This window comes from Stegostoma tigrinum, chromosome 41, assembly GCF_030684315.1.
Source record: "Stegostoma tigrinum isolate sSteTig4 chromosome 41, sSteTig4.hap1, whole genome shotgun sequence".
Taxonomy (NCBI): Eukaryota; Metazoa; Chordata; class Chondrichthyes; order Orectolobiformes; family Stegostomatidae; genus Stegostoma; species Stegostoma tigrinum.
In genome coordinates this window covers 1708282-1725201 of record NC_081394.1, presented here as the reverse complement: position 1 = coordinate 1725201, position 16920 = coordinate 1708282, and the positions used below count along the sequence as shown (strand labels likewise).

Genomic DNA, 16920 nt, shown 5'->3' with positions numbered 1-16920 from the left:
ACTGAGAACCTACATCGGGGAACCTTTACAGGTTAAGGATACAGCTTTGGATCATGTCTCATATGAGAAACAGCTGGTTCAGTTCCCGCTGATTGTAGTAAAATAACTGGGCCCAAGCCTGGTGGGGCAAAATTGGTTGAGAATGATTCACCTTGATTGGTGCAACATTTTCCAATTAGAAAATGGCTATCGGCATGAAATCCCCATTAATTTCCTGGAAGTTTTTCATCGCAGTCTAGGGACTGTGAAAGGAGCAAAGGCGCCTTGCAAGTTGACAGGGAAGTAATTCCACAATTCTGCAAGGCCTTCCCTGTGCCATTTGAGGTGAAAGTAGAGAGCGAAACCAGATGGGTGGAAAGCGAAGAAATCAAACTCGTCCAGTTTGCAGAACGGGCAGCACCGATCATACTGATTGTGAAGTCCAATGGCTCAGTTCGCCTTTGTCGGGATTTTAAGGAGCGTTCTGCTTGCCTGACTTCGGTTCATGCAGTGCGCAAATACACCCAGAAGGAAGGTTTGACGTGAGAAAATTCCATCAATACTTGAATGGAAATAAATCTGCAATAGTAACAGACCACAAGCCTCTGCTAGGATTAAGGACAAGGCTGTACTGCCCCATAGCAGTGGGCTCTCATTCTGCATGCGCACAATTACAAGTTGGAACATTGTCTGCCACACCAAGTAACAAATGCCTTGAGCAACTTCCCGCTGGCAGATACACCACCCATGGGGCCGCTATTGGGAACTTCTGTTATGGTTTTACACTTTCTGGACGCCCTTCCAGTCACCGCTGACCATCTCGGACTGTGGACACAAAGGAATCCATTCTGGTCCAAACTAAAACAGCCGGTAGTAATGGGGGAAACAAAAGGGCTATCACAACTGGAAGTGATAACTTTCTGGACCCTGCCAGAGCAGATCACCGTAGAGATGGCATATTATTATTGGGAGGAAGAGCGATCGTCCCGCGCAAAGGTCACTGCCAGATACTGGCTGAACGCTACCATTTGTGGGAATGGCTGTGTATAGCCTGGACTCGGTTACATGTCAACTATGCCAAGTCCTTTCATGGGGTCAATGTTCTTAGCCATCGTGGACACCTGTTCAGAGCGGCTGAATGTGCACAAAGTTAGAACATAGAACATAGAAAAGTACAGCACAGGCCCTTCAGCCCACGATGTTGTGCTGTGGAATAATCCTAATCCAAAAATAAAATAACCTAACCTACATTCCCCTCAATTCACTGCTGTCCATGTGCATGTCTTTCAGTCGCTTAAAGTTCATTCATCAAATACGGGGATACGATAGAAAAGCTGCGAGCATCTTTTGCAATACACGGTTTCCCAAAAGTGTTGGTCACAGGCAATGGGTCATCGTTTACCAGCTAGGAATTTGAGCATTTCCTAACGTTGATGACTTTTGGCAGGTAAGGGCAGTTCCATACCATTCATCCTACAATGGTCTGGTAGAAAGAGCAGTCCAAAGTTTGCAGGAAGGCTTGGAGAAACAGCCTACAGCTTCACTCGATACCAAGAGATGGTCAGGACTGCCAATGTTGGAGTCAGATATAACACAGTGTGGAACTGGAGGAACACTGCAGGCCAGGCAGCATCAGATAATCAGGAAAGTTAACATCTGGGTTGGGACACTTCTTCAGAAATGGGGAGGGCGAAGGGAGCTCTGAAATAAACTGAGAAAGAAGGAATGGGGCTGGGGAAGGTGGGTAGGATGGTTATAAGCAAGTGCAGGAAGGGAGTGGTGGGGAATGGTCAGTGAGGGTGGGAGGAGTGGATAGCTGGGAGAAAAGACTGAGAGGTCAAGGAGGCAGGGATGAGAGGGAGGGTTGGTCATGGGATGAGATTTTGAAGCTAGTAAAGTCCACATTTCGACCATTTGGTTGTCGGCTCCCAAGGCAGAATATGAGGTGCTGCTCCTCCAGTTTCCAGGTGGCGTTGTTGTGACACTAGAGGAGGCCCAGGATGGACATGTTGCCCAGGGTGAGAGATGGCGCTGAAATGGTGTACAACTGGAATGTGTTGTTGTTTGTCATAAACATAGCACAGGTGCTCTACAAAATGGTCTCCAAGTCTATGTTTGGTCTCACCGATGTAGAGGAGGCCACATCAGGAGCAGCGGATGCAATAGACCATGTTGACACGTGTAGGTGAACCCCTGCCTAATTTGGAAGGTCATTTTGGTGCCTGGAATGGAGGTGAGGGGGACAGTGTAGGGGCAGGTATAGCACTTCCTGAAATTGCAGGGAAACATGCCAGGGGTGGAGGGGTTAGTGGGGAGTTTGGAGCGGATGAAGAGTCGTGGAGAGCGTGGTCCCTACAAAAGGCAGACAGGGGTGAGGAAGGAAATATATCTTTTGTTGTGGAGTTGGATTGTAGGTGGCGCAAGTGGCGGAGAATGATACATTGGATATGGAGGTCAGTGGGGTGATACCTGAGGACAAAGGGGACTCTGTCTTTTATTTTGTTGAGGGTCAGGGATGTGAGGGCAGAGGTGTGAGAAACGCAAGAGGTGCGGACGAGAACATTTTTAATCACTGACGAGGGCAAGTTGCAGTTCTTGAAATGAGGACATCTGGGATGTTTGGGAGTGGAACTCCCCATCTTGGACACAGATGTGGTGGATGTGAAGGAATTGGGAATAGGGGATCGCATTCTTGCAGGAAGGTGGGTGAGAGCAGGTATTCTAGGTAGCTGTGGGAATATGAGGTGCTGCTCCTCCAGTTTCCAGGTGGGCTTGAAATAGATGTCAGTTTTGAGGCAGTCACCAGAGATGGAGACAGAGAGGTCCTATCTGATTATCAGATTACCCCTCACATAATACTAGGAATAGCTCCAGCAGAGTTGCTGATGGGGGAGGAGATGCCACAACAGATGAAATCTGATCTGCTAGGACCTGGGAGAGATAGTGAAATGACATCAGGAATGCCAATGCCGGATACTAAGACTCATCTAAGGGAGAGAGACGGTTTACTTCAGGGGATGATGTTTGGTATTGAAACCATAGAAATGGCCTGGCCTGGTTAAGGGACAAGGTCAATGTGAGGTCATGTGCCGTGACGTACAAAGTTTCGGCAGGCGAGGCAATGCTGAACAAGCACCTAGACCACACAAAAGCTGCAAACTCACCAACTGAGCAGGAGCCAAACATACCCAGCCCCTCCAAACAGCCGGAAAGGCTGTTGGAATCTGAGTGCTCTCCCTCACCATCCAGCATTAAAGAAATCTCGAAGTCTGAGATGAACATTGTGGATGCTGCTTCCTCAACACCTTTATTGCTTGAGCAGGGAATGGATTTCTTCCGAGACGCTCCAGGCGCAAGATGCAGGTTATGGTTTGGTACACGATTTGCCTGAGAGGCGACAAGAGGAAGGACATGCCTAGATCCCCGCAGGGAACAGCGACATAGTAATTTTAATAAGGTCAGCCTGCGCAGTTATTTCTGTCAGAATTTAGCGAACAGGAAGGGAGTATGGTAACAGCCAGCATTAGTTTTGGAGACAAAAATTATTCTCCAGGGTATAGAATTTATGCTAAATCCATGTGCACAGAAGTGTTTCAGCAGTTTAATCATGTGTGTACAAAAGCCAAAGACTTTGAGCAGTTTCTCAGTGTTTAGAAGGTGCATTATGGAAAGGGCTTGTTCAGATCTCAAAACAAAATAAAGCAACATCATTTTCTTTTCATAATTATTTAACTGTATGGCTGCACAAGCCCCTCGGACCACTCTCCCTGTTTCTGTCTCAGTTTGTATGGAATCTGATCTCCGCGTATTCTATATCCATGCCCCTGTGCACAGTCCTGTCATGGTGAGATGGCTTTGAGAAGGTGATGTTGGCATAGACAAGGTCCTCAGTTCTCTTGGGTTGTACAGCATCTCCTCTCACTGGGCCCTCATCCCAGGGAGCTGGTGTCCCCTCATCTCTAGTTGTGTCCCTGGTTGTGCTCTGAGAGTCAGTAACTACCATGTTTTGGGAACCCTGCAGAGAAAAGAAAACAGAAGACGATCTCACATCATTTACCGGCAGGGATAGGTTTAAATTATTGCACAGTCTCAAGGGAATCAGTCATGGTTTAGTGGGATTAACACTCTCTTTCATATCTTGAAGGCTAAAGTTATGAGCCTGAATCATAATCACAAAAATTAAGTTCATAGTTCACATCTACCTGATAGAAAACACTGTCAGTTTAACAACTCATCTGAAGGACAGAATAAAAATGCGGCACTCTCCCACCACTGACCCTCTGACAGTGCAGCGCTCCCTCAGCACTGACCCTCTGACAGTGCGGCATTCCCTCAGCACTGACCGTCCGACAGTACGGTGCTCTCTCAGCAATGACCCTCTGACAGTGCAGCGCTCCCTCAGCACCGACCGTCTGACAGTGTGGGGCTCTCTCAGCACTGACCCACTGACAGTACAATTCTCTGATGTTATGTTCAGCCTGATTCAGAGAGACAGCACAATTGACTCAGCGAGTGTTGTCTCCAGAGATGAGAATCAGTGGTTAACTGTTTGTCAGGGACATGCTGAAGTAGATGGTTTGGAATGAGTCAAAAATTTCTGCACCTTGCACTTCACAGTGATTTGACTGTAGGTCACTGCAACATCATTGGTCTTTGAAGCTGTCACCTCAGTTGCTGTCTTTCTCCTGCAAGAACACAATATTTCAGTGTGGTTACTGTACATCAGAGAGTCAGTGCAGCAGAGACACAGTTACACGTTTGGAAGTTCCTGTTGAATCCGCTCCCACCTCCCTATCAGGCAGCGTGTTCTAGATCACAACAACTCGTAGTTATTCATCTGGATGCACAATGAAAGGCCCTCCCTGGGTCATAGGGACATGGAGACCACTTACAGAAGTGTCTGCTGCCTCAACCCAAGGGAACAGTTACCAGCTATAGAGAAGAAAGTGGAACTGAATATTCAGAGTGAAATCAAATGAAGCATTCACACTTACTTGCGCGCACAGAGAAAGAATAAGATTCCAGCCAGGAAAACACTTAACACACTTCCAGTCATGATGAATCCCAATGTCCAATTATTGTAGTCTCTGCCTGAAAAAGTAACCAATAATACTGTGCTATCATTTTGGAACAATGGCCTGCTGTATATTGAGGAACAATTCACTCCACATTTAAACAGTTATTCTCGAGAAACGTTGGCATTTATTGCCCCTTGAGAAGGTGGCGTGGTGGTGTTTTCCTGAACCACACAAACTGACAGGCGAGTTCAGAGGAGCACTATGAGGTAGCCTCACTGGAGTTTGAGACGAGTTGCCTGTACATATAGACTGGAATAAAACAGCCGATTCCCTTCACGAATGGGACATTAGTGACCCACCTTGCCATCTTTGTCCGTGCAACAAACAAGCTCACTAAAGCAATTGGTTGTCAGCTCATTATCACGTTGTTGCTTTGGGATCTTGCTGTCCACAAACTGACAGCCTTATTTCAGTTCGCATCCAAGTTCACCAGGTAACAGGTGAAGGTAAATGGAATGTTGGCCTTCATTTTAAAGAGAATGGAGTGTATGAGTTGGGAGGTTTTACTAAAACTATAGAAGGCACTTGGCAGATCCTAGGTGGAATACAATGTGCTGCTTCGGTCCTCTTATCTGAGGAAAGGCAGACCGGAACTGTAGGCAGTCCAGCGAAGGTTCACTTGGCTGATACGTGATATGGAGGGATTGTCTTATGAGGAGAAGCTGCATAAGTTGGGCCTTTACTCACTGGAGTTTCAAAGAATGAGAAACAACCTTATTGAAACATCCGGGACTGACTGGTAGATCATCAGATCATAAGACATAGGAGCAAGATTCGGCTATTTAGCCTGATGGCCCTGTGCCACCATTCGATCATGGCTGATATGTTTCTCAACGTTATTGCCCAGCCTTCTTTTCATAACACCTGATCCCCTTACTAATCAATAACCTATCTATCTCTGTCTCAAATACACTCAATGACTTGATCTCCAGAGCCCTCTGTGGCAATGAGTTCCACAGATTAACTACCATCTGGACGAAGAAATTCCTCCTCATTATCCATTCTGAAGGGTCATCCCTTCACTCTTGAGGCTGTGCTGTCCGGTCGCAGTCTGTCCCACTGGTGGAAATATCTTCTTGACTTCCACTCTATCCAGGCCTCTCAGCATTCTGTAAGTTTCAATCAGATCCCTCTAAACTCCATTGAGTACAGATCCAGTATCCATTCCTCATATGATAAACTTGTCATCCCCTACATCAACCCCCTCAAACAGCAGCACATTCGTCCTTAGATACATGGCCAAAATTGTTCATAATATTCCAAATATGTTCTATATTCGAAATGGTGTGACCAAATCCTATACAGCGTCAGCAGTACACCTCTGCTCTTCTAACGCTCTTAAAATTAATCCTAACATTGCATTTACCTCCCTAACTGCCAACTGAATCTGCACGTTAACCTTAGAGACTCCTGATCAATGACTCCTCAGTACATTTGTGCTTCAGATTTCCAAAGTGATTCCCCATTTGGAAAATAGTCCACACCTCTGTTTCTCCTAACAAAGTGCACAACCTCACACTTTCCCCAATTGTATTCCATCTGCCACTTCTTTGTCCACTCTCCTGGCCTGTCCAAATTCTTCCACAGCCTCCCCACTTCCTCAACCCTGCCTGTGCCGCCACCTATCTTTGTGTCATCTACAAATGGAGCAAAAGTGCACTCAGTTCCTTCATCCCAATCACTAATACATGGCATAAATAGTTGTGGTCCCAACACTGACCCCTGTAGTACTCCACTAGTCACCTGCTGCTGTCCTGATAAAGACCGATTTATCTGCACCCTCTGTCTCTGCTAGCCAGTCACAGCGTCAGCAGTACACAGCGTCAGCAGTACACCTCTGTACTGCTATCCATGCTGTGCCATGTCCCTAACACCATGGGCTCTTATCTTATCATATTCAGCAGCCTCCTGTCAAAGGCCTTTTGGAAATCCAAATAAATCACTTCCATTGGCTCTCCTTTACTCTAATTTGTTCATTCCTTGTTCAAAGAATTCCAACAGATTTCTCAGACATGGCCTTCCCTTGACGAAGCTGTGCTGATTAAGTCCTATTTTGCCACGTACGACCAAGTACTTTGCATTACATCCTTAGTAATAGAGTCTAAAATCTTACCAATGACCAAGGTCAGGCTGGCCTTCGGTCTTCCTTGTTTCTTAAACAAGTGGGTGAGGTTACATGAGCCACTTTCCAGTCCCCTGGGACCCTCCCCGACTCCAATGATTACTGAAAGCTCATCATCAATCCCTCCACAATCTCCTCAACTATCTCCTTCTGAACACTGGGGTACAGACCATCTGGTCCAGATTATTTATCCACCTTCAGACCTTTCAGCTTCCCCAGCACCTCCTCCTTAATGATGGCCACTACACTCACCTCTTCCCTACCACCCGCACCCCCCTGCCCCAACCACCCCCCCCCCCACACACACACACACACACACACACACACACACACACACACACACACACTCTCAAAATCCTGGTATGCTGTTGGTGTCTTTCACTGGGAAAACTGATGCAAAGTACCTATTCAGTTCCATTGCCATTTCTTTGTTCCATATCACTATTTCTCCAGCCTCATTATCCAGTGGTTCAATGTCACTCTTGGCTCTCTCTTAATTTTTATATATCTAAATATTACTAGGTAATTTACCATCATATCTCACCTTCTCCCACCTTATTGCTTTTTTAGTAGTCCTCTGTTGGTTTTTAAAGGTTTCCTAATCCTCCAGTTCCCCACTAATCTTCATCATATTGTATGATTTTTCTTGTGCAGTTTTGTTATTCCTGACTTGCCCTGTTAGCCATGGTTGCTTTGTCCTCTGTTAATATGTTTCCTCTTCCTTGGAATGAATTTCTGTTGGGCCTCCCAAATTAACCTCAGAAACTCATACCATCTTCCTGGCTAGGCTCCCCTTCCGATCAACACTGGCCAGCTCCTTCCTCAGGTCTTTGTAGCTACCTTTACTCAGTTGTAATACCATGACACGTGATTCAGACTTCTCCCTCACTAAACTGCAGCGTGAATTCTGTCATACTATGGTGACTGGCCCTTATGGGTTCCTTCGCCTCCAGCTCCTGTCATCAAGTCTGCCTCATTACACCCAAATCCAGGAGTGCCTGTTTTCTTCAAAACTACCATCACATAGACATTCCACAAACTCCATTTCTTGAGATCCGCGGCCAACCTGATTTACCCCGTCCAACTGTGCATTGAAGTCCCCCATGATTATTGCAGTAGGGCCTTTCTTCACGCCTTATCTATCTCCTGATTTATTTTCTTCCCTACATCCTGATTTTTGAAAGGAATTCTGGCCTCTACATAACTCCCATCGGGGACTCATTTCATTGGCAGTTTCTCAACTTTAAGTTCAATTTAACGCAAATTCCACGTTTTCCAACCCCATATCATTTATTGCTATCGATGTAATTTCATTCCTTACAAACTAGGCAACCCACCTTCTCTGTCCTTCTGCCTTGTCCTTTCGATAAGACTTGTCTCCTTAGTTCCCAAACCTGATTAACTTCATACCTACATGATTGTACCTGCCAATTTAAATCTGCACCAACAGGTTCATTTGGTTTGTTTCATACATCATCTGCATTAATGTACAACTCTTTCAGTCCTGTGTTGACTGCTCCCCTTCTCCTTGTTGTCTTACAACTCTCTTTTGAAAGGTCCTATGAAATCTGCCTCCACCACTCTCTCCAGCTGAACATACCAAATCCTAACAGCTCTCTGAATCAAGAAATTCCTCCTCTTCTCACCTGTAACTCTCTTGCTGATAATCGTAAAATTGTGACTCATAATTACTGCCATATCATCTGGCAGAAAGTTTATCCTCCTTTACCCTGTCAAAGTTGTTTGTAATTTTGAACACCCTGGTAAGGTCACCTCTTAAATTCTTTCTGTTCCAACGAGAATGAGCTCAATTTCTCTAATCTTTCCTTGTATCAAAAATTGCTCATTCCGGGTATCATTTTGGTAAATCTCCTTTGAACTCTCTCCAGGGCTTGAACATTATTTCTTAAAGTGCGCATAAATGATCACAATACTCCAATGATTTGTAGAAGTGTAGTATCACTTCCTTACTTTTATATGTTATGCGTCAATTTATAAACCTAAGGAAACAATAAGCTTATGTGTCAGATTTTGATCAACATTCCTCCCTTCGCATTTGAGAAATTTAGTTTACAAACTCACAGATTAACAATCAAGAGGAATCATTACTGAAAACAAAAAATACTGGAAATCATAGCAGATCAGGCAGCATCCACAGAGAGACAGTAAACTAGTGTTTTGAGTCTAGATAAATCATTACCTTCACTAATCTTCAGTGGCTGAGGTAATTAACAATGGACCAATCGCCAATTTTGGAAGGAAGTTCCAAACTTTGACCAGAGTGTGTGTGCAGAAGTGCTTCCACATTTCACTGCTTAAGGGCCTATTCCAATGTTTAGACTGCCTAAGTCCTGGATATCATGTCAACGGGAACAGTTTCTCTTAATTCACCTACTTCTGGTCACCTCAATATCATCAAAACTTCAATAAAATCACCGATTACACTTCTAAATTATTGGCAGTAGTTACATTTGACTCATCCATATTTATTCGCAATGAAAGACTTTTTTGGGGACGGGGGATATGATGGTTAGAGTTCCAGATTTCCAACCCCTATTTGTGTGAAGAAAGTGCTTGACATTTTCCCCTCAATGGCTTGACTCAAATTGTATCCAGTGCTATCTTTATCATGAGGATGCGTTGGTGAAAGAGCCAGTAGGAAAGAACATCTAAAAGAAGTAGAGGATTCTAGAGTTGAGGGTGTCAAACAGAGATTTTTGTTTTCTTCATTCATTTACAGGATGAGGGCATCACTGGCCTGGCCAGCATTTATTGCCCATCCCTAATTGCGCAGAGGGCAGTTGAGAGTCAACCACATTGTTGTGGGTCTGGAGTCACATGTAGGCCAGACCAGGTAAGGATGGCAGTTTCCTTCCTTAAAGGACATCAGTGGACCAGATGGGTTTTTCCCTGACGATTCATGGTCATCATTAGATTATTAATTCCAGACATTTATTGAATTCAAATTCCACCATCTGCCATGTGGGATTTGAACCCAGGCCCCAGAATGTTATCTGGGTCTCTGGATTAACAGTAGCTATAATACCACTGGGCCATCGCCTCCCCAGATTGAGCCCACCTTTGACCTGATAGACCTTGAACGTGGCTGTCCCATGTAGGTTTCGAACTGAGCAGGATACCGTCACTTCCTCATCATCCTGGGGTCCTGTCAGGAACAGGGAGCCTGTTACCAGATGTCCCTCTCTGAGCTGCAGCGACACAAAACCTCCCTGTGTTTGGTTACCGCTGAGGTTGGTATGAGGCAGGTGCCAGGTGAGGTCTCCAGGAGGGTTGGAATTGACTGCACAGACACAGGTGATCCCCTCTGCCCGCTGAGCACATTTCGACGCCTGGGAAATTTCTGGCTTATCTGAGGTGGGAAGAGCAGCAATTAGTCAAGAGTAGCAGAGTTGGGCCGTACGATAGAACCGTAACATTAAAACACTTGCCAATGGTCACAGTTCCTGCTATTACTGAGCATCATCACAATGCCCTCCTGGCCAGTCAGTCATCTAGCTATTCCAGTCCTGTTCAACCATTAGCCCCTTCCCTCATCTGAACACACCCCTCCCCATCTCTGTAACACTTCCCGCCTCTACACCCTTCCCTATCTCTGTAACACCTCCAGCCCCTACACCCCCTCCCTATCTCTGTAACCACCTCCAGCCTTTACACCCCTTCTATTTGTGTAACCCCCTTCAGCCCCTAAACCCCTCCCTATGTCTAACTCCTCCAACCCCTACATACCCTCCCTATCTCTGTAATCTCCTCCAGACCCCAAACGCCTCCCGATCTGTCATCTCCTCCAGCCCCTACATCCCCGCCCTATCTCTGTAACATCCTCCAGTTCCCCTCAACCCTCTGAGGTCCCTTTGCCTCCTTTAATTGCGGCTTCTCAAGCATCCTCTGATTTCCATCCGTCAGCCAGGTCTTCAGCTGCCGTGACCCTTAGGCTAATTATTTCCCTTCTAAACCTCTCCACTATTCTCTCTGTCTCTATGTTGTCATTGAAGATACCACTTAAAACCATCCCTCTTTGAGCTGTTCGTCGCCAATCCTGGTATCGCTCTCTGTATCTCAGTGAGGGCAAGGTTCTTGCAGTGAGGTTACTCTCATCTAAAGTACAGTCAGTAAGTGGTTCCCACACAGATACCCCGAGTGTTAAGAGGCAGGCAGACAGAAAAAAACTTACATTCTACATTCAGGTGGGTCATGCTGGAGCTGCTGTTACCCAGTGGGTTTGTCACTGTGCAGTAGAAACCTGCATCATTTCCCCGAGTCACTGGAGTGAAGGAGAGAATCTGGCTGCTTGAGTTTAACCGGGTGCTGGTGTTTCCCTTGACCCTGAACCAAGTGTAATGAGATATCGGTGGGACACTCTCACTGGAGCAAGTTAATGTGACATTGTGTCCCTCTCTGATCCCACCTGAGGCTCCACTGGTGGACACTGTGGTCTCCCGTGGGGGATCTGGAACAAGAGCAGAGGAGCATCAGCAGGGAATCCACATGCCCCATAATCCTTTGAGATCTCTACACTCCAGTTCTGGTTTCCTGCGTATTTCCTGATATCCATTGATCCACCTTCAACTACCTGCAGCCCTAAGCTCTGAAATCCCTTGCTCATTTTCTGGAAAAGTTACAGAGGATAGGAATACCGCCAACGTAATGCCTTTATTGTAAAATGGAAAGAGACCAATACTAGATAACTGTGACCTACCTAGAGAACATCATTATTAGGAACATGTTCAAGTCCATTTGAAATGCTGTAATGGTAGAATATTGAGAAATACAAACAAAAAATGATCAAGCAGAATGACCATGTCCTAAGGAAGAGGAAATCATGTCTACCAAATATCTCAGAATTCATTGAGGGAGTAACAAGTACAATAGATGTAAGAAAAGCAGTGGGTGTAATACACTTGGATTTTCAGAAGGTGCATGATGAGATAGCACTCATGCAGATAACAGCCCATAGTATTGGAGATGATAAATTTGCATGGATAGAGGACTGGCTAACTATTAGAAAACAGAGAGTTAGGATGAAGAGGGGCATTTTGAGCATGGCAGTCTATAACAAGTGGAATATCACAAGGATCAATGTTGGGGGCACAATTATTCACAATAAATGTTAATGGAATACATGATGATGGTGAATGTACTGTAACCAAATTTGGGAACAATGTAAGAATAGATGGGAAGGCAAGTGGTGAAGATAGCACAAAGAATCTGCAGACGTTTACAGACAGGGTAAGCTTGTTTGCAAAAATGTGGCAGGTGGAACATAATGTGAGAAGATGTGAGAGTGTGCACTTTGGCAGAAAGAATAGAAGAGCTGAATATCATATAAAAAGCAAAAAGCTACAACACAGCGGGATTTGGAGGTACTCAGGTATACATCTCCAAACAAACTAGTATCCAAACTCTGCATGTAATAGGGAAGGAAAATGGAATATTGCTCTTTATTTCAAAAGGAATGGAGTAGTAAAATGTGGGGGTGTTTGCTGAAACTATTAAAAAAAGTCAGATCACATCTAGAACATAATGAATAGTTTCGGGAGCCTTATCTTGGTTTTGGTCCCCTTATTTCAGTAAAGTTACAGTGAAGATAGTCCAGAGAAGATTCATTCAACTGATCCCAGGTATGGACGGATTGTCTTATGAGGAGAGGTTGGGTGGCTTCGGCATGTACACACTGGAGTTTCAAAGAATGAGAGGCAACCTTCAATGAAACATGTAGGAAACTTGAGGGGCTTGGCAAGATAGATGTGGAAAGTTTGTTTCCCTTTCTGGGAGTGTCTCGGACTAGAGGGACATAATTTTAGAGTACAGAGTTACCCAGTTAGGACAGATAAGAGCAAGATTTTTTTTTCTTTTGGGTAGTGAATCTGTGTAATTCTTTACCACTGGAGGCTGTTGAGGCCAGGTTATTACATGTATTCAAGGCTAAGATAGACAGCATTTTAATTGGTAAGGGAATCGGGGGTTATGGAGGAAAAGGCAGGAAAGTGGATTGGAGCATTTTCAGGTCAGCCACGATCTCGAAAAACAGAGAAGCAGACTTGATGGGCTGAACTACTACTTCTACTCCTACATCTTGTTGTCTTGTTTGTCATCTCCTTCAGACAAGGATATTTTTGGCCACTGAGGGTTAATATAAGGAGTGACTTGCGAAAGGAAATTGTATTGAAGTATCCGTATCTGTCTTTACACATATTCATATCCCTGTCACAAGCACTGTAAATGTTGTAAAGATGTGGCTGTGGAATATCTGGTGTGCAGACAATACCTCAGACAGAAATGGAATAAATGAGGAACTGGAGAGTATGGTGGACCCAGGCAAAAGACACAGGGAGACATTTGAACTGAATACGAATGAGGCAACAGCCAACATAATGACTCTAAATGGCAATGGAGATATCAAGGTTGGGACAGTGGTCAAATTTCAATATTTGACACAACAGTCAACATCAAAAGTTACATGAGGACTAGAAAAATAACAGCAAGCACTGCGACCACTGGCTTCACTCTGAGCATCTGAAAACATCAGCCTGCAGCTGAGGAAATGTCAGGTACGGTCACTAATGTGGAGGGTCACACTTAATGGATTGAGAGTCAGATTCTAAAGAAAGTGGATGAGAGGAGGGTGACAGTTTTTGAAATGTGGGTATGGCCGAGGATGCCAAGATTCACCTCAATAGAGAACAAGCCAAGCAAGTGCCTTAGAGAAAGATTTGAAGGTCAGGAGTCAAAAAGGAGCATTACGTCCAGTTAAAGTGAGACAGACAGATAAGTGCGGACATGGAGATGAAAAACCACCTTTGTCTCAGCAACAATTGTTGGAGAAATTGGGGGTGAAAGCAGAAAAGGATGAAGAAGAATTGGATGGTGGGTAGCATTGGAGCCATGGAATGAGGGAGGCTTGAAGAAATCGAGAGAAGAAACAAGACAATGATAACAGCCCCCCTAAAGACATTGCAACAAGGAACAAATGTAACAGTAGCCTCACATTCTACAGTGATGGTTATGGACCTCTCCACTGCTCCATGTTTATTCTCTGCCACACACTGATAGTCTCCAGTCTCCCTGTACGTAATGCGAGGAATCTCCAACCACAGTTCATTGTTGGAACTTATTTTGTTGATTGTGACATTAAAATGTCTCCATGTTAGGTTAGAAGCTGGGAAGCTCTCAACAGAGCAGATTATTACTGCAGACTCTCCCTCCGTTACATTGATTGATGAAGCTTTAAACCCATCAAGGGAAGTAATTGCAAGGTTCTCTGGTGCATCTAAGAACAAAGGAAGAGAATATTGTGAGCAGTCATGCAGCACAACAAGACTCCATTCTTGATAACAAGGTGTAGAGCTGGATGAACGCAGCAGGCCAAACAGCATCATAGGAGCAGGAAGTTTGATGTTTCAGGCCTATTACCCTTCATTTCATCTCTCTCTGAATCTGCTATGTGAATGGACCTCTTGTCACGTTCATCTCAATCTGAAGTGCGATGTCACATTTCTAGTAGTGTGTGAGAGAGTGTATGTGTGTGTGTTTGTGAGTGAGAGTGTGCGTGTGTGAGAATGTGTGTGTGTCCGTGTGAGTGTGAGAGTGTGTGTGTGTCCGTGTGAGTGTGAGACTGTGTGTGTGTGCGTGTGTCAGTCATCATTGTCCCAAAGGACCATAGGATTGATGTCTCATTAGAGCAAAACAGTTGGTGGTGAGTTTAAGATGAGAATCACCAGGCCTCAGGCGAGGGGGGATGTTTGAGGAGGCGAGACTTTCATCGGAACCGCAGATGATGCTGTGGGTTGGTTAACTCAGTTGACTGGGTGCCTGGTTTGTGCTGCACATCGAACCAACAGCACAGGTTCAATTTTATAGGAGTCCAATCTTCTGAGCATCTCCACTTCCCCGAGGTGTGCTGACCCTCGGGTTAAACTCACCACGAGTCATCCCTCTTTCATGAAAATTCTTGTAATGGATCAGATCCTATTCTTGTAAATAGGGTCCAATGCTTTTGCTCATTGTGGAAGTTTGAGGCTAAAAAAGATTGCATCTATGCCATCCTGCAGGATAACAGCTATCCTGGACAGTCAACATCTTACTGCAATATCACCCTGATAAAGGAATTCTGAAGAAGGGTTCCTAGGCTTGAAATGTTAACTCTGCTTTCTCTCCACAGATGCTGCCAGGCCTACTGAGATTTGCCAGCAATTTGTTCTTTTGTGGGAATGAATGGGTCTTTTTCAGGTTGGCAGATTATCATGAGTGGTGTGCCACAGGGACAGGTACTATGGCTCAACTCTTTACAATTTCTGTAAACGATTTGGATGAAGGAATCCAAGGTATATCAACTAAATTTGCCTTTGACACAAAGATAAGTAGGAAAGTAAGTTATAAGGAAGACAGATGCAACTTACAAAGGGTAATAGATAAAGTGAGTGACAAACGGTATAATGGATGAAACTGTCAATTATAGCAGATAAATATTATAATTAGATACACATAATTATCCCTCCAAACATTTCTTATTCGTGTACTTATCCAAATGTCTTTCAAATGTTGTAACTGTAACCCCATCTACCGCTTCCTTTGGAAATTATTTCCACATACAAACAACTATGTAAAAAAATTGTCCTCATGTCTCTTTTAGATCCACCTAATTCAAACCCTCCTTTCGTGAGTAAATCTCTTCTGAACCCTTTCCAGCTTGGGAAGATTCAGCTAGGTGGAACTAGTTTAGCTTGGGATTATGGTTGGCATATACTAGTTGGACCGAAGGGTCTGTTTCCATGCTGTGCGACTCTATGAGTGGATGAGTTTTCCATCACAACACCACTACCAATAAGAGCCCATTCGTCAACTAATTGGAACTCTCCTCTCATGCACAATAAAGGTTGGTTTCCTCCTTGAATTTGTATTCTCGTAAACTGTCCTGATGAGTGTAAGGTGAAAAGCTTTGACAAAATGTGACTTTCCACAAATATGCAAGCTCTCTACTCTCAAAGAAAGCTACATTTATATAGAAAATAGTGAGAAAGCTCTTAACATAATCATCAAAACGAAGTTTCAGCCTCTTTCACCACACCATCGCTATAAACTCAATTCTAGAGACGTATCATTCCCTTTTCTGCTCTTTAATCATTAGTTTACTGACAATGTTTACCCTGAAGTGTGACATTTATTTTATGATTCTTTCCAATGTTGTTGGTGGTAAGCCTCTCAAAGTTACAAAGGCCTGAACCTGTTCAATTTTAAACAGTTGATGATTTCCACTCAAACTCTCCTGGATAAGAAGCTTCACAGACTACAAATCTCTTACGCTGCGCTGATAGTTCCCACTGAATTGCACTGAATCCGCTGCCAGGTGAATCTGTTCGACCTTCTGAATTCAACTCTGGTGTGTATCAACTCGCACTTTGAATTTCTGTTCTTAAGTCAGAAGTAAACACAGAGCCATAATACATTTATCTTGCCTGTTATAAACTCAACAGAACAACTATTTCATCCATTAACACAACAGGGGTTGTCCCAGGCCACCACTTGCAGTCACATGATTTCTGGGAATTGATACTGAGACACAACTATTCCGAAATTATATTCTGGTGACAAAGAAGCCCTTATGAGGACTGATTCATATCCATAATCTCTCTGCTTCAAAATAATAAAAGTAACGTAAATATTGGACAAGATTAATCACAGAGAGTCAGTTTATGCATGCATGATTATATATGATCTTTCAAT

General features: G+C 44.3%; 1 protein-coding gene across 4 annotated transcripts in view; it reads right to left on the bottom strand.

Moving 5' to 3' along the window:
• Positions 1 to 3580: 3580 nt before the first annotated feature.
• Positions 3581 to 16920, bottom strand: part of LOC125448424 (sialic acid-binding Ig-like lectin 11) — a 29259-nt gene continuing 15919 nt past the window's right edge. For 3 of the 4 annotated variants that reach the window (XM_048523744.2, XM_048523745.2, XM_048523748.2), the window contains 6 exons: positions 14186 to 14467; positions 11372 to 11647; positions 10259 to 10549; positions 4974 to 5070; positions 4583 to 4664; positions 3581 to 3994 (listed from right to left, as the gene is read on the bottom strand). In XM_048523744.2, the coding sequence (XP_048379701.2) occupies positions 3758 to 3994; positions 4583 to 4664; positions 4974 to 5070; positions 10259 to 10549; positions 11372 to 11647; positions 14186 to 14467 (1265 nt within the window). In that variant the 3' untranslated portion in view covers positions 3581 to 3757. The remainder of the gene's footprint in view (positions 3995 to 4582; positions 4665 to 4973; positions 5071 to 10258; positions 10550 to 11371; positions 11648 to 14185; positions 14468 to 16920) is intronic. The other variant, XM_048523746.2, reaches the window with a different exon arrangement.